Source organism: Corvus brachyrhynchos, unplaced genomic scaffold, assembly GCF_000691975.1.
Source record: "Corvus brachyrhynchos isolate BGI_N302 unplaced genomic scaffold, ASM69197v1 scaffold61, whole genome shotgun sequence".
In the NCBI taxonomy this organism is placed as follows: domain Eukaryota; kingdom Metazoa; phylum Chordata; class Aves; order Passeriformes; family Corvidae; genus Corvus; species Corvus brachyrhynchos.
The window spans coordinates 3,371,615-3,398,867 of NW_008236478.1; the positions used below are offsets into that span (position 1 = coordinate 3,371,615).

At 37.1% G+C, this 27,253-nt stretch overlaps 1 protein-coding gene across 3 annotated transcripts in view; it reads right to left on the reverse strand.

Annotated features, from left to right (window-relative positions):
• Window positions 1–3,189: 3,189 nt before the first annotated feature.
• ERCC6 (ERCC excision repair 6, chromatin remodeling factor) overlaps window positions 3,190–27,253 on the reverse strand; it is a 45,816-nt gene continuing 21,752 nt past the window's right edge. For 2 of the 3 annotated variants that reach the window (XM_017725993.1, XM_017725994.1), the window contains exons 8-21: window positions 24,995–25,130; window positions 17,702–17,872; window positions 17,088–17,264; window positions 15,636–15,752; window positions 14,161–14,256; window positions 13,188–13,406; window positions 12,354–12,464; window positions 11,793–11,912; window positions 10,688–10,782; window positions 8,762–8,907; window positions 7,985–8,677; window positions 7,202–7,403; window positions 6,796–6,874; window positions 5,943–6,371 (exon numbers count right to left, since the gene is read on the reverse strand). In XM_017725993.1, coding sequence (XP_017581482.1) covers window positions 5,943–6,371; window positions 6,796–6,874; window positions 7,202–7,403; window positions 7,985–8,677; window positions 8,762–8,907; window positions 10,688–10,782; window positions 11,793–11,912; window positions 12,354–12,464; window positions 13,188–13,406; window positions 14,161–14,256; window positions 15,636–15,752; window positions 17,088–17,264; window positions 17,702–17,872; window positions 24,995–25,130 — 2,791 coding nt within the window. Of the gene's footprint in view, window positions 6,372–6,795; window positions 6,875–7,201; window positions 7,404–7,984; window positions 8,678–8,761; window positions 8,908–10,687; window positions 10,783–11,792; window positions 11,913–12,353; window positions 12,465–13,187; window positions 13,407–14,160; window positions 14,257–15,635; window positions 15,753–17,087; window positions 17,265–17,701; window positions 17,873–24,994; window positions 25,131–27,253 lie in introns of all 3 variants that reach the window. The other variant, XM_008643779.2, reaches the window with a different exon arrangement.

Genomic DNA, 27,253 nt, shown 5'->3' on the forward strand with positions numbered 1-27,253 from the left:
GTGCTGCTTCCAGACATTAATGTCTGGGAACACATAGCTAGGGTTCCCAAAGAACCTTAACTCTGCCCCAGAGGCAAAGATTTATGAAAAAAATCCTATCTGTTTAATGTAAGCTGGGACCACAAACAACGAAATGCCTCTATCGTAGTGCAACTGCAGAAATTCCAGCCTACAGTTAGCCAAACGTAACCCACTGAGTGCTGTGTTCTTTTATTTTCATATTTCTGATTAGGCAAACAACATAATGAAAGCCTCTTTCCCCATTCTTTTGTAAGACTGCATGACTCACCACTTATGTAAGCCTTATGCAGGAGTTGGTCATAGCTCCTCTGATGATTCTAAGTCCTGGTTTGCAATTAGTGCAAGGCTTCAACCTCCCTGTTCTGTACAATAAAAATAGGTTCTCTCAACTTACATGTTGTGAGCAGTGTGGCTTTGGGAGCCCAGGAAAAGCTGGGAATCTGTAGGGAGCTATGATAGATAAAGTTAACTTAAAATTTTACGTGGATTCTCTAGAGCTCAGCATTGGCATTGCTTTCCCTTCTCTCTCAAAAGACTGGATAAACAGCTTGTTGGGTCTGAAGAGTTCACAATCATCTGGCTTTCAGGTATAGCTTATGGGTAAGAATGGTGGTATTTATTATATGGCCTGCCACATCATCTTTGATGCCATTGTGGTGAATATAGGATAGAGATATTGAAAAAGCAGGGCTCTTGCATGGTATCATTAGTGGGCAGAGCAAACTTGGAGCCTTCACTGTGCATTTCAGAACTTTATCAAGTTTGGACTGAAGGGCACGTCCAGCCCTGCCGTTGCAAAAGGAAGAGCTAAGCTCAGAACACACTCTCCCTTCTCTCATTTGTGTCATATTAGCATGGACAGTAAGAGCCAGGGGATAGAGCAGGCTAGAAGTTGCTTCTTTCTCAACACAGCTGCCTGACACTTCCTATGTTTTCTGTGCTGGTTCTGTAGTTCCTGATTTAGTGACTCACAACAGATCTATTCTTTCTGGGGAAAAGATCACTTTTCTGCTCTGTGAATGAAACAACGATGCTCTGCAGTCTTCTCTGGGTTTTTCAGGCAGGGAACAAGAACATGAAGTGTTTCACTCACTTCCATAGCAGCTTAGGCCCATTTAAGAAGGAAAAGAGGAATGGCCCTTGCATGAAAGATGTCAGACTCCTCTTTACTTTTAGTAGTAGCAGAGGCAGAAAAACCACAGCCACCAGAGTAAGTTAAGAATTACTAAGGAAAGCTTCATCTTCTAAGTCTCTGCTGAAGGCGCAGGACTGCACCACATCAGCAATACTGTGTGAAGTAGGAGTGGTGACATCACCCCAGAGCCTAGAATAGCAATCCCGTGAGGGCGGGGTAGATGGAGAGAGCCACTGAGTTAGTAAGCATTTAGTATATTCAGCATTTAGCCTGAATGTTGGAACATGGACATTATAAATGGCCCTAAGTAGCAGAGAGTGTTTTTACCATGTATCTAATATATAAATACCTTTCCCAGAGGACATAAACTCCCTAGTGCAGACTCGCCAGCACATCCTGACTCCTAGACATGTGCCCTATGCAAGCCCTTCAAAAACTGGACTCTCAGCAATATTCTACGATAGTTTTGTGTAAATTAGAGTTGCTGAATTAATGATCTAGACAATAAAATGCCATATTACCTGTTTTTCCAACCAGGAGTTCTTTGTACTATACTATCATTTCCTGAAGCATTTTTGAAGGACCAGAAAGATCTATTGCTTCCCTCTTAAGACTGTATCCATCAGATGGAGAAACCAATGCAGGAATTAGAGTGCTGCATCCAAATTACCCAGAGATGTAAAGCAGGAAATTCCAGACACCCCTGCTCCTAAAAGAGCAAGCAGGTAGATTACTCCACATTTTAAATCATCTCAGTGACTGTGTTACAGAACATAAAATATGAGGAAAAATCAGGAAGAAATTCAGTACTTTCTTAGCCCATACACTGGAAATAAGCCAAATTTGGATAAAGTTGCTATAGGGTCTCTTCATATTTAAATTTTGCACCATCTTTATGTATCATTTGAGAAAGCACAGCCACCGGCAGCACAAGAGACATTGAATCATTCTTCCTTGCTGAATCACTGCAATACAGCTGTTCCACTGTTCCTTAACACCTCCTCCCTTCAAGAGAGAAAACTGCTTGAACTGTAATTACTGAATTTTACGTATGAATCACAGCAGTATGCAAAAATAATCCAAGTTAGATATTATCCCACCAGTTTAATTATTCATCTACCCAGTTCTTTATTTTAAGGATAAAATCATTGTAGAATGGGAGAAAAAGAAAATAAACTATCAAGTTTGTCCCTACTATTATAGCTTCTTGAAAGGCAGAGAATTCTACTAGAGGCACTAGTAGAAGACAGTAAAATTGGCCAAGTTTAGCAATCTTGGAATCAAAAGCAAAGTTGGCCTTATGACTTGAGTACCACAGGTGACTGTCATCCGAAGCTAAAACTTGCAGATGTAAAAACCCACTTCTTTACAGCTTTATTTGAGAGGATGACATTTATTATCTGCAACAGACTCAATTCTCTACATGGTGCAGCCCTTTGCGAAGAGCCTGAGCCACAGAGAGAAGTTAGGCATTTAAAAATCCCATTTTTAATCACCATTTCTAATCAATCTATCAATTCAGCATCTTACATTTCTTTTGTGGTGGGTCATTATAGTCCAGAAAAGTCAAAGGCCTACAGCCTTCAGCTGAGCCTTTTTTCTCTATTTAGTTCTATACCAGAGATATGCTGGTTGGCTACACATCTTCAGCAAAAGGGTGAACACAGGAGAGTAAGCACCTGGAATACTGTAAAAGGAGGATTGGATGGGGGGAAAAGGGAAAACATCCTAATAAACAAGAGGGGTTTTTTTACCTCCCCCTTTACAAACACGGTTTGAAACCAGAAGGAACAATTAATGATGTTTTAACTTCTGCTGTTAAAGTATCAATGCAACACGTTTTACCCAAACAGGGTACACAGTTCACACAACTGCTTACAGAGCAATCAAAATTTCTGCTATTTAGCTTTCTAAATTTTTATTCAACTGCATTTGCCTGCTCAGCTGTGTGGATGGTAGCCACATCCCACAGTTGCATGGTGCTCAGCTTTTAGCATCTTTACAGGAAAGAAATTTTCAGTAGTTCCCTGTAGTATGCTTGTTTTAATTTAAACTTTATAATCACTGTTCCAGGCTGACATGTCTTTCCTTAGTAAGATTTAATGTTTTTTCCCAGCTTGATTCCTAAATTAACATCTGTATTTTGATTTTTCTTTATCCCCTTTTTACTGAGGTAAGAAAACAAAATATAAGAACATTAGCACTCCACATGAGTGATTTTTGGAATCATGCACAAATAAAGTAGCAACTACCAACTACAGCATTAACTACTTGGAAATTGAGACAGCTAAAATACAGGATTTGTTTGACTATGCAATATTGTTAGTCAGGAATTGCTTCAGATATTCTGTGAAGATATCAAAGGAATTCACTTTACACAGAGAAAGCTAAACAAACAAAAATCAGATAATGCTTTATGGAACAAAAGTAGAAGTATTCTGAAATAGCTCTTCTACATTAAAATGTATAGTAGCTATATTATATTCTAGAAAAACGTACGTATAAATCAGCCTGTAAATCTTTAATCACATATGCTTTTGTGATTAACTACTTACAAATACTTTTTGAGTATTACATTAATACTAGTTCAGTCCTTAAACATTTTCAACAAACACAGGTACTGGAAAAAAGCTAGCTGTTAGGATGCATGGTTTGAAATTGTATGAAAAATAGAAATACAATTAAAGATAATATGAATCATTTGGTCAGTGCACAGATAATGGAGAAGGTGCTCCCTGCCCACTCTCCCCAGTGCCCAATGACTTCTAGAACACACTTTCGTTTTTCCTTTTTTAATAAGTCCATAAAAGCCAAGGATTTATAAAAAAGTACATGCAAATCTATTTACATTAACAGATTGAGAAGCTGCAAACTCTCCTTAGTATACAGGAATTATGTCTTTAAAACTGGGAGTAGAAACAAAACAAGACACCAAAACTAACAGATACGGTGACAACAGCAGCTTTGCCGACTGCTGAATTCCTGGTTTGTTGCTGGGATAAGTAGAGATGCATGAGGACATGACACCCAAACCAATTCAAATTCCCTATAGCTTTGAAGAAGACAGCAAAACTGGTTTGTTTTTACTCTTTTTCTGATCCATTTCAAGTCATATCAACAGCAATTGCAGCCCAAGTTCCTTGTTTCATCTTTCTCTTGAAAAAGGGAATGTAAGTGAATATAAATGGGATCAGAGAAAGAGATGTCAGGAGAAGTCCCATCTTCAAATGCTGTTAGGAAAACAAACATTCTTGGATTGCCTGCCCTGCCCAATTCCAGTCCCTGAAAAGCCAATTGACCAGTTACTGAAACAGTGAAGCACCACTCCTTGCAAATCTCTACAGATCCTTTATCACTGAGTAAAAACAAGGGTAAAAGCCATAAGTGTCTTGAAGTTGCTTTTTTTTTTTACAAAAAGAAAGTAATTTTATATTCTTGCTTTACCATTCATCTTTGAATATTTGTACTTCCCCTTAAAGTAAACAAGATAATTTCAGAGTGAACAAAAAAAGCTAAAAGTAGCTCAGCTTTCCATAGCTTGGGGCTAGGAAGGACATTAGGCACATTTAACTATTCCTAGTTTAAGCCATACAGTAATTTAATTGCAGTTGCTGCAACCATATGGTTTTCTCAAAATCTGTCCACATTTTCCACCTTAAAATTTCCTTGTGTAGCACACGAATACCTTGAAGACAGACTCAGTGTTGTACTTGGATTTGCTTAGAACTTCCCAACCGTCACGAAGCTTTAAGTTTTCCCTACCTATAAAGATGAATGAGGTGTAACTTCCATATATGCTCCAACTATGCCCAAAGGTGATTATGGTGAGTAAAATACACTGACACCCTTCCCCCTCTGACCGGCTAACACCCCAGTCTATGTTAAGGTATAAAATTTTAAGTGCTAGGAGGTAACTGGAAAGTTTTGGACATAAATCACAGTGAAACACATAAACATTTAATGAGATTTCAGTTGTAAGTCCAAACCTGTGACAAACATAACAGTTACTGTCACCTCAGTGTTAAGAAATACTGTAGCAAGCACTTGCCAGTGGTGTATAGGACTGTAACTGGATTGCTCATTATGGTGTTAATGGGTGTTCTGGAATTTAGTAAGTTTTCCATAACTATCAATTGTCAGTTAACTCAATATCCTGCCACACTTTCCATTTTTTGAGATTAAACCTCCATGGCAGTAGAATTATTTCCCAAGTTAGTTAAAGACGAAAACAAAATTCTCACTACTGATGAAAGTTACATAAAATTATTCTGATGCACTTGTCAGTACAAGTGAATCTCTCATGTTGACTACTATCATCTCCCCCCCTGGCCCCCCTTTTTTTTTTTTTTTTTTTTTTTTTTTTTTTTTTGATGGCACACTGTGTGCCCTATGACCATTCAAGTAACAAACAGGAAATCAAGGAAGCAGTTTCCTGGAATTTCACAGAAATCAAGTCTTACAACCCATGGCAACATGCATGGTTCTTATTATAATACAAGGTCAGTATATGTTCTTCATCCCATTTATATTAAGATTTCTTTTAAAGAAAAGGTGCTGATATTTTGTATTGTTTCATCTATGAGGTAGATGGCACTTTCATATAAATAGTGTAAATCAGAAAATAAGTTAGCTTTAAGCTTGCAACAAGTCCTGCACCACTGACTGTTCAAGGCATTAATTAATTCAGAAATACAAAATACTTAAAAATTTAAAAAGTCAAACAATGTTCCTCCTTTGAGTGGAGAATGGTGGTCAAGTGGACAGAGGTGCCTTTGCTGGTCAAGGGTCATCGGAATTCCGGCTTTAGCCTCCAGACCCCTTCCCCATTTGGGCTCCTATGGAAGGTGCAGATATTGCGGAGCAGTTCTCTGAAGACACAGGAGTGCTCTGCAGGCAGTTTGGACTCAAATTCCTGCAGCAGCTCCCGAGTGCTGGCCTCGCCGTCCACGCGGCCCTGGAACGCCAGGAAGTTCCGTAGATCTACGAGCAGCTCATCGTATTCTGTTGAACCCTGGACTGGGGCTGGTGCTGCGTGATGATTCTCATCACCCTCATTCCTCGTCTGCTGTGGTAAAACAAGGTGGTTTCTTGCCCTCATACGAGCTAATAAAGATGAAGAGTCCAGAGCACTTGATGACGATTCTCCAGATTTTCCATTAAAGTGCTCACTGGAACTACACTTCTTTATAGTTTGCTTCTTTATTGTATCTGCATCCTGCAAATAAACATACAGACTATGAGGAAAGTTGGATTTTGAGACCCACAGAATCCATTTAACAAAATCTGTCTGTTGTTTAGACTTAAATAACAAACATGATCATGTAGAACTTGGTCATCTGAAATATACAATAAAGAGGTGATGTATTCCGGTCTTAACTTTAGAACTTAGGAAACAAAAGAAAAGCATTGCTGGTCTTGAGACAGATACCCAAACCATGGTGAAATTTGTGACTGCTGTATCTAATTAGACTTCATCAAAACAAAAAATCAAATTCACAGGTAACAAAAAATTCTAGAATAATAATCATACAACAAATGTATATGAGACATCTATAATGTAAGTCAAATTTATTGCATAAATCATAACACTTCACATATACCAGCTATTTAAAACAGAAACATTATCTTGTGTTTCTTACCTTGTGCTTCTTTGCAGGTGATGCACAAGTGGAAAGTGAAGAAAGCAGCATGGAGTTTCTTTTTTGACCGAACCGACTCCTAAAAACCCATGAAAAAATTAACTCCATAAAACATCCTTCTCAAAATCACTAGGATAGTTTTTTCAAAGGCAGACTGGGTTTGTGTTTTAGGGTTCTCAAGAGCCCTCTGCTGTGCTCTCTCTTCTACTGTGCAACAATAATGCTTTCTTTGTACTTCAGAACGGACTACCTACGCTTGTAATATGCTTTCATGTCTATATTAAATATAAAACATGAACATGACTTTGATGCATGTTACTGCAAACACCAAGGCAAAAAATGTAAATCTTTAATATTCTAAGTAACTCCTCTGTTTTTGGGAAAGCAGAGTGAGAACTGAACTCACTTTACTCCTGATGGTGCACCTGAGAGACCACTTGTTCCTGTCCAGGTTGGCACACCAGAAGCAGCTCCTAAACATTGCTGACGAGAGAGTCTTAAGGCTCTCAAGGCATCCTGGGCCACTCTGCTTGCTTCTGCTTCCTCCAGCACATGATCTGCACTGGAAGCGTCCATAATGGCATCATGCTTCATAACACTGTGTACCCCTAAAACCAGAAGATACAAAAGGTGAAGGAGGACATCTCTTAAGTTATGTGAAAATCACTCACTTCTTAAGTGAATGCCAAAATTGCATTTTTCCTTCTTCAGAGTGATTATATCAAGCACATCAGTACAGTAATTTCTAATGAGAGAACCCCCTTCTTTATCAGTTAAGTAATCAATCTGACAGCAAATCACTTCTGGTGTGCTGATGAGGTCATTATTCACAACAGACCTGGCAATTATGTGGGTAAATTGATAATTTCCATTGTTATGGACAGGACTGACAGAAGTGAAACACTTGTGTAAATGAAGGTTGATTACATCCTGGAAATATCCAGGAGAACACAGCATATACTTCTATATCCAGAAGTGCAGGTCTCTCTGAACAGTTTGTGCTAAGGTAATTAGCAAATTCCTAACTGGAGCATTTGAATAATCAACATTTTAAGGTTTCACTACAGTAACAGAACAAACGTGTTTTGTATTTTAGCTCTAACCATCAGAGTAACAGATCTGCGCTTTCCCTCATTTGCATAGGTTCTAACTACCTCTGTTTAGTCAGCAGCCAAACAACAGCTGTTACCTGATTTTTTGAAAAGTTTCTGCAAGACATAGTCATCATTTTTCTTTGAGTCTTGCTCTTCTTCACTGTTCTCCCTTCTATACTGCTTTTGTTTCACTAGATGAGGAATGCGCTTTCCTTCAAATTTGGCATCTTTGTGATGCTTCTTCTTAGACTTATCTTTGTGGCTCTCATGTGACAGCATATCCACCCTGTGCTTTGTTTTTGAGATACACTTAGAATGATTATTATCAAATTGCCCATCTTCCGTTTTAGCCTCCTGCTTTTCCCAAGAGCCAGCTGCACCACAAGAAAGGGTAAGATCTACCCTGGCATCTGCTCCATGTCCTTCACCAGCCACCACAGCAGTCACACACTTGGCATTCTCTGAAGACCCTGCATTGCATGGCATCGAGCGGGATGTGCATTTGTCATCACCTTCCAAGCATTCCTCCTGGCTTTTATTGAACGAATTTACATCAGTACCAGCTTGTGCATTATCTTTTGTGTAGCTATTTTGGTCAGAGGCTTCCAAATTTCCCTTGGTTTCCTCACTTGTGTCTATTGCTTTAGAAGAAGAATCTTTCATGTGTGTGGTGGAATAGGAATTGGAGGACTTTATCTTCTTGTGCGAGCTGCTTTCTGCAAGATGGAGATCATGTTTAGAAGTGCCATTATCAGGTGGCTTTGGGACTTGAACATCTGAACCAGTACCTGAGGGATGAATGAAATAAGTATCCATTTAGCAAACACTTAAGACATTTTTTCTTCCAAACAAATAGAAAAAAAGACATGTACCTGCAAAAATTGCACTTGTTTCTGTCCCCTGAGATACATCTGGGCTGTTCAGAGTAAATAGTTCATAAAGGTCATTGGATTTGAAGAAGCGATTCTGCTTAGGGTCTTTCAGCACTCTGTTTGTTAAAAACTGTTTGAAGATTTGTCTAAAAAAGAAAAAAACAAGTACTTTGTGCATGAAACAATGTCTAGCTATGTTTAAGTACTGAGTACAGTACTTAAACAGAAAACTATAAGCACAAACATTACCCTGCAGGACAATTAAGCAGTGGGAAGATGATGTTAGTTTCCAAAAGACCATCTTGAGTTAGTAACTTTCAAACAAGCAAGTAAATTGTTAAACACAGGGATTTATTATTTTGCAACAACCCCATAACACAACAGGTAACCACCATCCTGAGATGTCCTATGAGGCATCCCTTAACTGAGCAATAAATAACTTCACAGCTAGAACTTTCTTGTCCATTAAAATTGAAAAGCTTACATATGTTACAATAAAACAATCAGAAAGCTCCTGAAAGAAAAACAAAAGCTTGTAAAAATGACAACATTTTATGGGTTCAGTTGATTGGAGGAGTTAAAAGCAGCAGAGTAGCTCAGTCTGATGGCAATGACTGGATGACAGCCACTGAAAAGGGAAATCAGACTTGTGGCTGAGAAGGAAAGAGCCCACCTGCAGAGGACCAAAAGGCAAAATCTGTAGGAGAACAAAGCTGCAACAAGTCTTCTAGGATTGGTAAAACTGCTTCTGTGCCATGTTTGTACTACATAGTGCCTAGAGAAAAACCGTTTTACTCTGTACAGAAAATACATCCCTAAATAAAACTGGAAATCAGTTCTCTCGAATAGTTTTTATCATGCTTTTGGCTCTGCTGACATTAAGCAGGGAAACTATTTTTAAATCCAGTGGTCAAAAACGAAGTTTTTATTTGCAGGCAAGAAAACACAGGAAAAGAGAAAAGACAACTGCTTAAAGTTCAAGGTCCATTGCACTGTTCTGGAAAGGAATTAATTTCTGATGGCTGTCCTGACTGTTAAGAGTCCAATTTCTTGATGCAGTCAGTGTTCTTCAAATAGAAGTATGCCAGAGGGATGCAAGCCAAAAAACAGCAGATACTTTGTGTCCACGTGGCAAAACGGACTAAAAAAAGGCATTCAGTAAGTGCGGGCATTTCATTATTTAGAGCTTTTTGTTCATCTGAATTTTCCAAGAGGGCATTTCGGTTCTGAAGAGTAAAGTCTAGACAGAGGATTCCCATGTACATTCATTTGGAATTCATGTGAGTGAAGCTAACTCCTGAGAAAGCTGAATGGGAAAGCAAACCGAAAAGATTTCATTGATTTTGAAATACAAAAAATTAAAAGGCTTTAGCTACATTTTGGAATAAATAACATGAATATGACTGGTAGTTATTGGGATTTAATTCTTTCACTTTGGAATGAATTGGGAATAAAATTAAATTGGGTTTGCACCGTAGTAAATAGATGTATGTACCACATACATCTTGATCTATCCCAAGGAGAATATAAAGAACTTGATGATTTCAATTTGCATTTCAGACTTGTTGAGTCTCATGTTCTGAATAAGGTGCTCACTGTTTTCTGTCCATGCCTCGTACTCTCTTTTACAGTGAATTCTGTGTGCTGGACACAGCTGCTGGAACAGACTTGTAAGGTAGCCATTTAGCACATGGGTCTTGCAGCTAGAGATGGATCAGCACAGCTGGGAGTCTAGTACGAGAAAAAGGTTCTCCATTTCTCAGAAGAAACTTTTAAAAGTTTTCCATGATGTGCCCATCATGACCAAGGTTGGGGATTACAAGCAATGTAAAGTGTGCACAGGTATGTCACTGTTACACCACCTTGGATTTGTTACAAACATTTTCCTGAGCATGCAGCTGTACCCAAGAAATCATTCTGACTGACCTGTGGTATATCTTCTCCTCAATAGTACCTGCAGTGAGAAGCCTGTACACAGTCACCTCTTTCTTTTGGCCTATTCTCCAAGCACGTTCCCGAGCCTGCAACACAAAAGGTTTGGTCACCACACATGAGCCTCTCAAACGTGTCTGACAGAGAGCTAATGATAACACCGTTTCAAACTTAGTTTGGACATTTGACACATACTTCAAGAAGTGTTATTTCCAGACCATAGGATAACTCAGCAGGAGAGGAAAAAGATTTAGAAAGTCTCCAATTGTACCAAGAAATCTATGCAAAAAATTATGAATAAATAGATTATGTTAAAATTGGAACCTTTACCTAGAATATGTACTTTATATAGACTTATTCCAGAAGGAAATTTCACAATAGAGCTTTAATACACACCTTTCCTTTGAACTTTTCTTCTTTAACTTAACTGAAATCTTTCCTACAAACATCTTGAACCAACTGCTAATATAGAGCACTCTATGTCAGACACTTGCAGATTTCAGAGCTACACAGGATTTCTACAAAAAAGTTTTTTCCTCTCAAACTTGTAAGCACCATGTAACTGCTACGTGATTTGATAAATCAGTCTTATCACACCATGAGATAGTGAACAACTTCTAAAAGCTTAGAGCAGCTCTGTAAGGTCACAGCTACGTATCGTTATCTAGAGAGAAAGCCAATTTGAGCAGCATCTGTTCTCTTCTCACCTTGCATTGTCACCACCAACAGTCCTCTCCTGTCTGGTCAAGAGCTTGCACAGCTGTACTTTCCCTTCAGAGACATCTGATTTATTTATTTTAGAAACACAGGCCATTTGAACTGGTTTTTTGACTGCACTGTAACTGACTACATGAATCAACAATACTGAACAGTGGTAAGGTATAACAGCATAAAGGGGATGTGGTGGGAATCACTTAAATTGGCTTTGCCACAGGAGTAATCATAATGTGGAGCTGCACCCTAAGTGACCATTGCCGGGAACAGCAACTTAGGAAAGAGCAACATAGTGCTTTAACACTATCTGAGGAGATAAATGTCATTTCATCTTCAGTTTTATTTCAACTTAGCTGGTAAATGGAATGTAATAAACCAAACTCACCTGTGTGTCTACACTGGGATTCCAGTCAGGATCATAGATAATAACGCGGTCAGCACCAACCAAGTTAACTCCAATGCCACCAACACGAGTTGTTAGAAGAAAGAGAAATATGGATTTGTCCTGTAACCCAAGTGAGAATTTACTAAAACAAGAATTACCAAAATGTGACATTTAAAAAAAAAATTATTTCCTGGATTATTTCATCAGCATTATTTGCAAAGATGCAAAGGGAGCCAAGAGAAGGAATATATTTCCTTGCTCATCTAGTATTTCTTTTGGCAAATAAAAGTAGTCTGATCTAAATTTCATTTACTGTTATCCAGTAAAATTGCTTTCCCCCCTTCTCAGATGTGGGTTTTTTTAGCAGAAAACCCAATTTAAGTGTGAAAGAAGTGATGACTTTTTTCTTCTCTCTCACAAATACAGGGGTTTCATTTCACTGAACTCCCTAGTTTTGTGTCTCCAGTCTAAAGTAGTATATCTAAAATCAGAAGAAAACGGAATGGAAGAACTCAATCATACTCATTAATATGTATTCATGTGTGGCATGCAACATCTCACCTCATTGTATCTTGTTACAAGAGGCTGCCTGGAAGCTACTGCTGTGGTGCCATCCATCCTGAGGTAGGAATAATTTCTATATCTCACAAAGACTTCAAGTATCTGCATCATCTGTGGTGATGGAAAACATTTAATGAAATCCAGATGTGAAGACTGTGCAACTGTGTGATCAACGTATAAGAATTTCTGGTACTAACTGCAGTGTCAAACAAGTGATGACAACCAAAAACTTAAAAAACCTTCTTAAATGACAGAAAACCAACTTATGCAAATGGGGAAAAAAAACCTATTTCACAGCTGAATGCAGTGGAATATTTGTGCTTGGTTTGGAAAGTCCAGGGCCATAGTCTCAAGACAATTAAACAGACTGGGGTGCAGCACCCCAAGGAAATCCACAGAAGGAAGACAAAATTGTGAGTACGCAGGGAAAACAAACAAAGGTCACTGCCTGTGCTATGGTCCTGAAGGGACTGATTCTGAGGATCAGACATGCACAGGCACTACACAGAGCATGCAAATTGACTACCAACTGTATCCTGAAACCACACAGCATGGACAGCCTGGTAGGATAGGGGTATAACTGATACAAGCTTCGACCCAGTATATTGAAACCAGGCCATTGCCACAATGCTGTGTCATTCCAGTAAAGTTTACTGAGTTTGGGAACTGGTCTCTGATTACTCCAATGACTTTAGTCATTTCAGTAACTTTTTCAATAAGATGTTAATTTTATGAGAAAGACACTACAAAAGGTGGTTCTAATTGCAAGTGTTTTTGGAACTCACACACATGTTTTAGTAATAGCTAAAACTAAAAACAATTAGCTCATCTTACCTGTCTTGACTGAGTAAAAAACAACACTCTGTGACCTTGCTTGTGCCATATTTTCAGCAAGGATTCTACCACTATCATTTTTCCAGAACGTTTCCAATATCCAAACTGATTTGGATCCTCCGCTTCAGCATCTGGCACACTCTTCAAAATTCTGGGACTATCCGCAACAAAGTCAGGGTGGTTGCAAATCTTTCTCAAAGTTGATAGTCCTAAGAGAATCTAAAGAAGTTAAGAAAAAAGTATTTTTATTTTCATGACAAATACTTTTATCTACAGGGGTTGTGGACAAGAAAAATAAAAAGCAGTAGATTATCCACTCACCATCAATGTTTTTAATGGTGTTTTGATATTAGCATTTGTTTCAGGGAAAGTTTTAGGAAAAATCAGTACAAAAGAAAATGACTGAAATTTTATGTACTTATGAGCCTATTCTGGTGACAATGTTAAGAGAATTCTGCAACAACTTTACATTAGTAAAACCAGTCCCTCCCTAGCTGTAAGGTCAAATTTTTCTTATTCAAAAGGAAAAATTCCACCACTTTGTTTCTTGAAATTATCATGTCCTGCTTTCTGTCAATACTGTGAAATCATCAAGTGTTGTATCACAAAGTTATCACACCTGAACTGTACTCTCAGGACTAACGAAGCTTTTCCTTTGCTTTGCTTCTGCAGTTAGTTAAAAGCATGCATACAGTTACCTACAACAGGTCATCCAACAAGCCATAATTTGTTCCCAAGATCACAAACATATTGTGAAGCTCATTCCTTTCCTACTTTTACCTGGTCACGTCACTAACTCGAATATATTTCATCTAACATTTCTGAGAAAAAAAAGTAGACAACTACAAAAGCTGAACAGACATCAGTGTGTTTGCTTCCTTTTCTGCTCAAAATCCAGCTAGAAGAATGCAAAGGCCACGCCATGATTTTCTCTATCAAACCCTACCTGTCATTATCCTTATTTAATGCCCACCTGCATGTCTCCATTGAGAATCTGGTAAACTTCTTTAGAGTTGATGTAATTTTGATAGATTTGACGCTGCTCCTCTGTCAAACGGCAAAAGAGGACCTACAAAACAAACCAACCACTTAAGCCCAACCTGTGTGAATTTTAAAATTTTACCCTGTGCTACAACAAAACTTCACAGATGTCTGACATACTGAAATGCTAAGTTAAAAAATACTGTATGCAAATCATAAGAAATAATAAAAAAAAAATTAGAGAATGAACATGGTAATTGAGTTTCATGAGGTTTTATGTGCTCTTTTCACAGCAGTTACATTTTCCCCCAAACTGTTTTAGTTTTTCAACTGCTGTCATTCTCTAATTTTAATGAGGTAACTGTGCAACATTAACAATCTTTCAAAGCTATGTTCATAGTAAAATCTTTGCATTGTGTGTCTGTCACATCCCTTACAACTTGCAAATTCTTAGAAGTTTAGCAGATGTGATCTGTCCTGTCTTTAGACCTTGAGCATGAAATATGATTTCTCAGGTGCTCTGATGGGCTAAAATGGTACAAAATCACTTCCTTGCATCCTGCAAGGCACCCAAAACAATGCTCTAAATCAAACTGATGTAGTGGCCTATAACTGACAAAAGCAAAAATCAAATTTGTTTAAACTATGATCCCATTCTTTAGATTAAGTAGCCCAGACTCTTTAAAGTATATGGAAATTAAAAAAATTGGTTAAAAAAGATCATTAGACTGCATATACACAGTATGACCTGCTCCTTAATTATGTACCTTTCAGCACTGTCTTACAAAGACTAACATGTCTACTTCTCTTTTAGAAGGAGAAGACAGGAAAGGACTGAGGACAGAACATGAAACCCTGAAGCACTGAAGCCTGAAGAAGCAGCTAATAATTACTACAAGTGAGTATTTGTAGCAATTTCAGTTAACTAATACTTTCAACCTCCTCTACTTTGAATGAAAATGTTTCCTAAAGAAACATCCCACCTTTTAGTAAAGCAAACAAGTTTTACACCACAAGGCTAATATTCTGGAAATTTATTAGAATGTATAGGCCAGCTAGCTTGCACTATGTACAACTGCCACCAAGTATTTCTCTATTATTTGCTGCCCAAATTATTCTTTCTACAATAGGAAACAATGCTTAATTGTTTCCTGCTGTAAAAAAGAAAACAGACAGACAACTCATTTCAATGCACTTGAGACCTAAGGGACAGCATTAAATAGCCCTGACTACACTTCATCTATCCTTTGCTTTTTAGATGAGTGAACTCATACAGACCCTGCAAGGCAGCGATCATTTAATACTCCGAACACTGGTGAAAGAACATGAATCTTGAAAGCTCTGCACCTTATCTTTAGTTAAGCCAGCATTTTATCTGCTACTAGCACAGATTATTTCCAAATGTTCATGCAAGACTGAGTTTTGGGGAGGGAGAGGACTCAGATCTAGTAGTGAAACTAAGCAAACCTGTTCATTTTTATCTGGAAGCGAAAGGCTCATTTTTACATCAGCCTTCATTCTTCGCAGCAAGTAGGGGTTTATGGTGTCCCGTAACACACAGGCACATTTGTACGCAGTTTTTACCTGAAAAAAGGAAGAAAAGGCACAAGTTGTATTTTGATTCTTGATATTAATTTTAGCAACTAGCAAAATTACATAATTAACAAGAGGAAAATCCTAATAAAATTAGATAGCTTATTTTACATGGATCTACAGTTACATGTTCAACACGAGTTGCAATAAAATTCATGTTACCAACAATAAAATTGAGTAAGGCTTCCTCAGATACCCCAGATTTGTCTTTAAAAGAGATGAAAAGTAAAATATTTAATTTAGAAACCAAAGAAAGAAGTGAGTATAAATCGGTACAAAACCAAAATCCTCATGAAAAAGTAGCTAATGCATATACTGAAGATCAAAAAAGAAGCCTGCAGCAGTGGTGGTTACTGGACAATAAGTGAAGATTAGTGCTCACTTGAGACTTCAAAAAAAAGGGTACAAGAAAATCCCCATGATCACAGAAACTAAAGGTCACTCCAGCCCTAAAGGGAGCATATGGTTCTATAATGGGTAATGGATGTGTGAGATAGGTATTAACTGTACATAATGGCTAAAAATACCTTAATTTGTCTTGAAGCAAAGCAAACAGCAGAATAAATTATTGATATTAAAAAAACAATTCAAAAGCCAACTCAGTAATTTACTAATATTTATATAAGAGAAGTACTTGAACTTGAAAAGAAAACTTTAGCAACGCATGCAAAACATTACAAACAGTAGTTAAAAGGATACAAGTTTATTAGCATTTATACAAAACTTAGTCTGCAGATTATGATGCAGACAATTTGTCATCTAATTAGAAATCAATACAACAGCCTGCCATCAATACTGAGAACCACAACTACAAAGACTAATAGAGACTTATTTAAATAATAATTTCCCAGATAATTTTTTGCTTTCAAAATTAGTTTATCTACTTCCAGACTTCCAACACCTAATTTAGCTTTTTAAAATAAAAACTGTTTTCAGTTTAGATTTAAGGATTCCTCTTATTGCATAATTTGCCAAAGCTTGATAGCAAACAGGGAAGTTCTATTTAAATACATCAAAATGCAGGATCAGTAGCCTCCCACCCCAGTTTGTTTATCTTTACTTAATATCAAAGAATACTTCTAATGACTTAAACTTTAGGGCTTTTGACAAGAAAACCTTGTATACAAGCTGCACTCCTGTATAAATGAAACAGTCTCAGTTGAATGGTTTTTTTACACAACCAGCAGTAAAACACTCACACACAACTCTTTCTTGGGTTAGTGTCTAGAACATACAGCATTAAGTACATTTAGAAGTCAGTTTAGAAACAACAGTAAGAGTTGGAAGAGTTTCCTTCAAGCAAAATGCTATTTTGGATGCATTTACCTGGACAGGAGAGGCATTGCAATATCCTCCCATGGTTATCGGGACAGAAAACTGCTCCATGAACACAGGTAGTGTTCCCAGTTTTCCTGGGAATATAAAGTCAAAAAGGGACCAGAGCTCCTTTAGGTTATTTTGCATAGGGGAGCCAGACAAGATGATTCGATGGGGTGTGCGGAACTATTAAAAAACCACAAAAGAAAGTTATTTTCATGGCTCATGGTGTATCCTGCCTCCTGCCTCAGAGGATATTCAATTTCACCACCAATAAATTCTTGTGTCAAAATATGTGACCTCACACTCATAAAAAGTACAGGTTTCTGCAATACACTGTTCATGTACTGTTAGCAGAAAATTCACACCAGCAATCTGACATTTATCCCTACTGGTAAATTACTGTGCAATTTAAAATTTCTAATTTTTTTTCCTCCACAATACTTCTGTAAATTTACCCATGTAAATTCATTAAAAATGTTAAGTAAGTTAAATAGTCAAATACAGACCATTGTGATTTATGCTTTTATTCTTTATTAATGATCAAACATATATTTTTATGATAGGCTATTAGATACTGGAACCTCCCTCCAGAGCACTTAAATTTATTTTTTATAAAGTACCTGCTTGCATGCAAGTGTGACTGCAGCATTTGGATTTCGGATTTTGTGACCCTCATCCAGAATGACATAATGCCAATCATACGTGTGGATGTTGTCCTGCATCAGTCGAATGTACGAGTAAGACGTAATTAAAATTCCATGGCAGGAAGCGATTTCATGAATTAATTTCACCTAAAAGCAAAAGGTGCACGTTGTCAGTGAGGCAGAATTCTCAGACCTCCTGAACTACACACACAGAGATTTGCTATCCAAGGTACATAGAAAAAGTATTCTAAAAGCAGATCTATAATTTACTTTGCAAAGAAAGTAAGTATAGGCAAGATTTTGATTATATGATTCTTAGCTCCTCTGTCAAAGAATGAAGCACTTGAATACTGTGTTATAGCAAATCAGAATTTGAATGAAAACCTGGTCAGAAAGAAACAGTGGTTTTTATTTTTAATTTTTTACAGGCAATGTCTGAAAAAACAAACATTGGATTTGTTTCAGGTAACTGGTCTCTTCAAGTTCTCCTATATTCACTTCACAAACCCAGCTTTGCGTACTGCAAGCAAGATTAAGAATGTTAGAGGAAAATTAAACAAATGCAATACTGAAAAACAAACACAAAAATCTATTTGTTTAATCCTAAATTCTGTGTAACCATTCTCATTAATAGGATTAATATAGTTGCTATCAGTCTTCAAATTTTGTGCTTCTCTTGTAAGCTTTAACCTTTCCCCAAGTTTTAACTAGCCTTTATAGCTGCAAGTTATGTAGGGCAGGAACAGTCTATGTCACTTTTGACAGTGTTCAGGACTCATCTTTATTGCATTGATCCTCCACATATAAATCTAGAAGACTCAAACAGCAGATGATGAGACAGGAAAACAAGAAAGTACAATCACCACCACATTTGCTAAAGGAAAGACAAACCCCTTATTACCAGAAGTATCTTTAAGAAAAAAAACCACCCACAAAAAAACAATTAGAAAAACCAAACAAAAGGGAAAAACCTGTGTCAAAAACTCAGATGGTGTCAATATCCATGATCTTTTATTGTAAAATTACTTGCTCACACGTACCTGAAGATTCAAAAAACTCTTTTAACTGTTCAAGAATATCTGCTTTCTGATTATCATCAACACATTATTTAATGCTGATATCATGAGTCTCAAAAGAATAAGTAATCTTTAGAATAATTTGTATTTCAGACAGAGTAGGATTTCTCTGCAGGTGTGGACATCTAAAGCTTAGTTCTACCTGGTATATTATCCACAGTCTGCAACTTTTCTTGAGTCTCAGCAATGGTCTATCATAGAATATTGTAGACACCTCTACCCAAACACTTAAGACAAATCATCTCGGGTGATTTAAAATTAAAAGCTTGTAAAATATGTAACCTCTCCTAATTTTTGCAATTAAAAGGGTATGTCTGCAATTAGCCTGACTTACAGAATGCTACACTCTTGTCATTAAAAGATGTTTTGTGAAAGTGCTGCTGTTATTATGGAGGCTCAAGAGACCAATCCCTCCTAGAGGGCAAACAGTGGACTGGTAGAAAACAACAGCCATAAATCACGCTGTCAGGTAGCAGAGAGAACAGAAGTGAAACACAGGCACATGAAGGCCATTCACTGTAAACACACCACAGCAGAATCCTAGTCAGGATTTACTGAACCTGTAATTAATTAAAGTTTCCTTCAAGCTAAATTTTTAATAAACAAGGATTTGTGCTGACAATGAAGAAATACAACAACACAATTTTATCAACTCACACTACAACACTTACTAAGTCTCATTTTACTGCATTGAGTACTTTTTCAAGGTTGCCTTCACTTTAGGTGCAGTTCTTGGAATAATTTAAAATATTTTAAAACATGCTAACAGATCTAATATTGGATACAAACTCTTGAGGGAGTGGTATTTCATAATTTATCCTATTTTATAATGTATTCTTTAGTCTAGAGTTCTTGTTTCGTTAGATTAAGGCACATCTAACTTAATTTTATTTTTTCTCTGGAAATACACTTCAGTGAAATATTTCAGGTCATGCACTGTTAACACTAAATTAAAAACAGTCTGCTTGAGAGAGGCAAATCCTACTAATGCCAAAAGATTGGCACAGATAGATACACAGCAGTTACCTAATTTTGAAATTCTGCACTCTGGCCTTTATCTGATTGATGCTAATGAATAGAGGAACATGTGAGTAAACTGAGTAATTATGAACTTGCATTTTTGTTCAGCACAGTACTTCAGGCCTTTACAATTCAGGGACAGTATTTTCTCCCAGCCTTGGGTGATAAGATGATGGTGTTGCCTTGTCTTCACTGGACCACGTAAGATGTACAAAGACTGGATGATTTCTGGCAAGCACCAATTCTTAAGGCTAAAAGATTTATGATTTATTCTAAGGACATACTCCAAGCAAATACTTTTTTCCTGTTGGTACCTCACTGTACCTTTAAGTTTGCTTCTGAAGGTACAAAACCAGGACCACTGTTTGGACTGATGCTTAATAAGGTTTATCTTTTTTGGGATAAAGCAGTCTTTAAAAAAATATTTAAGAGGACCTCAATTCTGAACACTTATATATTATGTATTAAACATGGTCATTTTCTTGGACAGAAGTGTGTACGTTAAGACTAAACTTAAAGAAATAGACTAGTGATAACTACAAAATTCACTAAACATTCAGATACCTTTGAGGCAAGCGTGAAGTCAGAGATAGTATCTAGTCACTCATACAACCATATATCATCTATGAATCAAAAGTGCATTCTTCAGCAGGCTTATCACTATCTCATAACCAACCATTAGGCCTGGGGATCCATAAATTCAACATATAAAACCTCTTTATTATTTCCCTGCCCCAACAAAAAAATCTAAATGGCACCATGAAGAGGCTTCAAAAGAACACATTATAATGTTTAATAATGTAAAAGTTGCAATAAAAAGAGCTAAAGCACTTAGTACATATTTAACAAGAATGCTACTTCTTGGAGTACAATACTAATTTTATCTGAGTTTGGTCCTTAACTCAGAAATAGAGCCTTTGGCTAAAATACAGGTTCCATATGAAATCATGCCAGTAACTGTAACCTCCAAAATTTATTTTCTTCACATGTAGATTATGTACTCTACTGTGAGGCTAGAAAGTCTAAAATTTTCCATGTGTAAAGTCATCTTCAAGTAGATGGTTTCACAGCTGCAAGCATCATGAACTGACAACTACTTTTTAGGGCTGAATTGTGTGTCCTGCATTTGACCAGAATAAGGGAATGCAAAGTTACACATTTACAAATGGTATGTGACTAACATCAGAAAGAATTGTTAACCTCGGTGATACCTGTTTCAAAGATTAAAAAATTAAAAGTTCAGCCTTGAACTTAAAAAATACAGCCTCCTGCCATATGTGAGATGTTGAACAAGATAACCAAAGTTCATGTTGCCTCTTACATTCTATGATTTACAAATGCTCATGTGCCAACAGAAGTTTTAAAACACCAGGACAAGCTCTTTGCTTGTCAGAAGCAAAGAAGGCTTTTTTCCCAACACTATCAAAGTTTTTTCTCCTTACCTTCTGTTCTATACCATAAATAGAACAGCACTTGTGATACACTACATTAGATTTAGTTCTTTGTTTTCTCTCATGCTTAGAGGTCTCAGAGCACTCAGTGTTTACAGATCAGATTTGAGTGTAAACCACAGTAGGAGCTTAACAGCGTAAGACTGCACTGCAGGACACATTTAGCCACAAATGCCATACCTTGCTCAAACTGAAAGCTGACTTCACAGGGGAAGACTATCATTTAGATGTGGTTCCACCTACTGCTCAAACTTAAGCACATTTATCATCATAGAAGAGCTAAATAATCTGTAATCAAAAATAATAATAATAATAATAATAATAATAATAATAATAATAATAAAAAGAGCAAGTTTTACATTTCATCTGAATGCTTTAAACAAGCTCAAAACTTGCTACTGTGTCTTCCTTTCATCATCTAAAGTAGCAATCTGCCTTCCTTTGTAGATAGCTGAAGGCCTTTAAATTAGTCATAGTCCGAGGGGTGAAACTGGAAATTTACACTTCCCTCTTTTACTGTCAGAATTTTCTATCATTGTTATTTTAGAAAGGAGTAACACAGTCTCTCTTTGGAAGCTTCACATACGCTAAAAACCACACGAATATTATAGCAGCGAGATGTCTCAGTGACTAAGCTGAAATGGGCTGACAAGGTTTGCAGCCAATCTGTTGCTCACAATTCAGGATGCTATTTCATACTATTATTGTGAAAATCCTGTAACTGCTTGCAAAGAAAACCAAAATGGACTGGTAAAAAGGGAAAAATCAGTGAGCTTTTCACTTACCACATTGGTCAAAGTCCATTTGTAACAATAAAGAAGTGTCACTAACTGAACAGATGTGGGAAGTGTTGCCTAGAATCAATTTATGATGAAACAATCAGAACAGATGTCTTCCCCACTCTTCACTGTCAAGTGAAATACTTCTGTGGGCAACTCTGAAGAACTGGGAAACAGGCTCTTGCATCAATGCTTGTGTATCTTAGAAGGTACACCAGAAAATGCCTATTCATAAAGGCATATAATTTCACCAATGTTGAAAGATTTAGTATTTCCTAAGATATCAGGATTCCTGACAATGTTATGGTAAAAATTATGTACATCCATCTCACCTAAAATATCAACTTAAATTTTATCAAGTGAAACTTCAGCTGTTGTCCGTTTCTGCTATGAAATACTGTCTTGCCTTATGGGACATCTATCATTGCTTAACCCTTTTTCTCCAAAATTCTAATTCAATAGTTTTACAATTATTCTTTGCTCCTTAGAAATCACCTGCTCCTCTTTCATAGACCTGTAGAGACTCTTTCACAGACCTGCAGAGAACAAGCTGCATGCTGCCTTTTACCACAACCTGCTGGCCAACCACTACATGATAAGGTAGTCCTCAAAATCCATTAGTATCTTCGCTGTCTGATGTCCAGTTTAGTCTGGAGAACAATTATGTTCCTCCACTGGTTCAGAAAATTGTAACCTCTTCAGAGGTTGAAATGACCTTTCTCACTCCAAAGCTGGTAACAAAGTTCAGTTCCCCAATCCTCTCCTGGAGCTGTCCAGCACAAAAATCTTCTCATTTACTTTGTGATAAACTGTGATACACTAATAGAACAGGTGAATCCTGGTTAATTCCCAACAGGCCTCTGCAACACTGAGACCACAGGTGAACAGGGAGCTGGCTTTTAGCCATGTAAATTTAATCTCAAAAAATTTATGCAGTCTAACCACTACTTTGATATTCTTTAACTTACTTATTCTTTTATGTATTATGCCAGAGCATAAGGGCTGGATGGTCCCTGGATGAATATTACAAAGTTAAGATATGTAAAAGTGGTCTTCTGTAATGCCATAGGTTATCAGCAGATGGAATTGCTGTTAAGATCAGATCAGCACTAAAGTATTCATAGAAAGAATGTATATTGAAAATAAATCCTAGGCAGGAGTAAATCACCCATCCTGTATTTTATGATATATTTTCAGTGTACAAGTGTTACTTATGCTAATTTGTGGCAAACTTTTATTGCAGGTAAAAGGGGAACTAGAATGGGAAAGATGGGTTAGCTTGCTCTTCTCTGATTAAGAGGCATCTAGGAAAAAAATGTGCATGAGGTTAAGACCTTATCAGCAGTGACACTTGTTTAAAGCATTTTTGCAGCTCTTAGAAGATGAGGCATTAGGTTCAGTTCTCTAAATCTGCTTGAAAGTGCTAACATCTTTAAGTTGTTGAATATGCATTTGAAGGACAACAATGAAATCTTGAAAACCTGACTATTCCTGAAGATGGAAAAATTTGAGTCAGTCTGTCAAGTCCATTAATTAACCAACAGCCCAAAATAAGCATGCATGATTTAATTTAGGAAGACATGCAACCATGTTATTGAGGTCAACAGACTTTTAGGGCTTGAAAACACACCAAGTTAATTGAACAACAGGAAGCTATTAGCACATTAGAGTGTGCTACTCCTTTTTTGCCATGTACTGTAACTACATCAATTACTTCAGAATACGTTTAATCAAGTGCAATTAAGCACCATATAATCTTAATGTTATTACAAGAAATTCAATAAATATTTAAAGAGAAATTTTAAAATGCTTTGCTGAATCCTAAAAATCCATTTAAGCATCTGAAATATAAGGCTAGGGGAGAATAAAAATCTAAGTTTTCCTTGTTTTGTTCCTGCAAGGTACCAAAGTTTGAAACTTCAGACAAGTCAGACTTTCCAGCTTAAGAAACAGGCAGAGAACATGCATATGAAGAGACTGACACAGAAAACTGAAACACAGAAAGGGCTCTGCTTGAAACAATGAAAACTAATGAAGTAACTCTGTCATTAAAGAAAATGAGACTAAGTGATATCAACTGACAGCAACCAACTGCAGAGAAATTGCCCATGCACGCAAACCACATTTGTGGTGATCTGTTTACCCACTGCTTTTCTGATCCCATATTGTTCCCCCACTTTCCCCTGCCCCTAGTCCTGGCCACTCCCTCGGGCTCTCCCTACTGGTTCCTGTACCCCAACTCTGCCCATGTACCAGCCCTGAGCCCCTGAGAAAACCCCCCTGCGCCCGGATCACGAGGTCTCTCTGCCTCTGGGGGTGCTGGGACAAGATGTAACCATTAAAGGTCCCTGATGGAGAGCCCCTTCTCGCCTCTTTCACCATCACTGGTTGCAAGGCTGATGGCTGCTGGAGCAAGAGCGCGGAGCCATCGGAAAAGGACTACGGGAGGGCGAAATGCTCGCTCTGCCCTAAGCAGCCCTGCTGAGCTCTCAGGGAAAGCTGCAGCTTGCTAAACCAGACCTAGCACTACAACACACATTAAATATCACATCAATGACATAGTGATGCACAGAAACGCAAGAAGAGAATTCACAAGTGCTACAAGCATTTAACTGGTGTACAAGCAGTCCCATCACAAACTCCTAGCATGGACTAGAGCACAAGGAAAGCTCAAGCAAGAAACCTGTTACTATGCTTAATTTGTTCAGGCAATACAAGTCTTTATCATAACATACGTGCATTCCATGTCATCCCCCTTTTAGTCCAGTTTACTACAAAATCTACACAAGACAATGAACATTTTGTTCTTTTAAGACATTCAGAGAAAGGGCACAAGCTCTTTCCTACACAGAAGCATTAAGCAACAGGGGATTTTTTTTTTTTGCTAGTAACAAGAAAAAAAAAAGAAGCCTCTGGAATTACAAAATGGATGTCAATCATTACCTTACTCTTTGTATAAGAACCAGTTTCATGGAGCACAGCGACTCTAAATGGAGGCCACCAAGTGTGGAATTCTTTTACCCACTGATGCAACACAGTAGCTGGACAAACAATCACTGTTGGACCCAATCCCTGGTACCTAAAATAGAGTATTCAATAAAAAAACCCTTAATGTGAAATAAATAATCTGTATTAAGTGGCTCATTAAAATACACACATATTAAAATGACATATTTAACAGCTGAAGTGGAATATGAGAGCTATGGAAATTAATTGGCAATTTGTTTTCCTGGAAGTCTGTTTTTTAAAGGAAGATGAAGAGGGTACTGCTAAAAGATTCTACCCATTGACCAGTTAATGGATGCATCTATCAAGATAAACAGGAATAGAAAAGCTCCAAACAATATGGCATAAGGGAACTTCCTCCTGTGATATTACAAATCACGTTTTAGTGACTGCTGTTTCTACAGGCAAAAAGAAATCATTAACAAGCAATTATTTTATTACTTCTATTATACAGAATGTGTAGCTAGAGTCTCACAAATGGACTTATACACAGGTGTTCTGCTTCATGTTGGTAATATACTCTACTCTCATCACCATAGTTTATACATAAGAGAAGGATTCTAAAGTGGCAGACTATATTATCCATGGAAGTTGAGATCTGAGCTTGGCTCAAACTGTCTCATAAGTTTCTTATTCATAATTATATTATTGTTTCTGAGAATTACTAAAGAAGTCTGAAACAAAGTCTTTCTGTATATTAAGTTGAGAGCTGCTCTTAAGGTTATGAAGGGAAAAATCTTTTGCACACTAGCCAAATAAAAAATACTGCTGCCACAAATACATATCAACAATCATGTAAGAAATATATTAATTAGTGGTTACTAGCAGTTACTTTTCAAATATATTTGCTCTTTAAAAAAATGGAACAAAATGACTTTGCAAACAAAGGCAATAGCTTCAGTTTTCATACACTGACCTGTGTCTGTCTATGTACTATCCAAGTGGTAATAAATAAACAATGCAGAAGTTCACAGTATACATTCAAGATCACATACTGATAGCAATAAAAGATTTCTCACACACCAGCAACACCCCACTTTAAAAAAACAACAAACCCCTTAATGCCTTCAGAAACTGCTGACATGAAGAAATAATATTCTTTATTAAAAGCTTATACATATACAACAACCTGGATGTTGCTTATTATAAAATACTAGAACACAACCTTACATGGTCTAATTAAAAAACTCCCAGCAATCCAAAGGGAAATAAGAACTTGGAGAGTAGCTTCAACTATGCTACGAATCCAAATAACCCTGCTACTGCTCTTAAAAATACCTACAGCAAGAAAGCCAACCTTCCCAGAACATACTAGTTTCTCACTCCTCGTGGGTAGTAACAAAATACCACTGTTTATTCCCCTGGTCTGTATCACACAAGCTCACATGCAGGGTTTATCCAGATTTTTTTTCCCCCTCAGCTTACACAAAGAGTTTACACCTCCTTGAATCAATTTTCAGAAAATCCACTCTCCCTCCACTTGGCTGTGTGAAAACTCTTCTGTGTCTAGTCTGACTCTAACCACTTTGCACTAGCCAACATTTTATTATTCTCTTGAGACCTTTTATTTATTTATATAAAAGAGTCATCTAGTTTCTTCCAGTCTGAGCTGTTTCACAAAACTAAACAAATCATATACTTCTGCTTGCCACACTTAGGAGGCATCCTTCATTCTTCTAATCACTGCAACACTGCAAGACTCGCTCTGCTGCCCATTCAATTTATATTTGCTTTCCTTGAACAAAGGTGGCACTAAAAAATTCAAAACTAAAGCCTTACTAGTGTCTTGTACAAAGACAATGCTGTCCTATTCTTACTCCAAATATATTGCCATATTGTATTCTGTCCTTTTTTCACAGACACATTGTACTGATAGCTTATGGTCAATATCACGTATGATCAATATATCCAAATCTCTTTCTTCTGTTGCTTCTAGTTTATAAAGCCCAAACTCACAAGCATCCTTTATTTGTTGTTATTTAATTGGATGCAATTAGAATTGCACATAAGATCTATTCCTGCAACTTGCTACCAAGAAAAAGGAAGCTGTATTTATACATATTTATAATCTTTAAATACACAAAAAATTAGTGGAGGAAAACATGTTTCATTATAACCAAATATTGCCAAGGACTGGCAAATCATGTTTTCAAGCTGAAACAATAACTAAATCCTAGCAAAAATAAGAGACCAGGG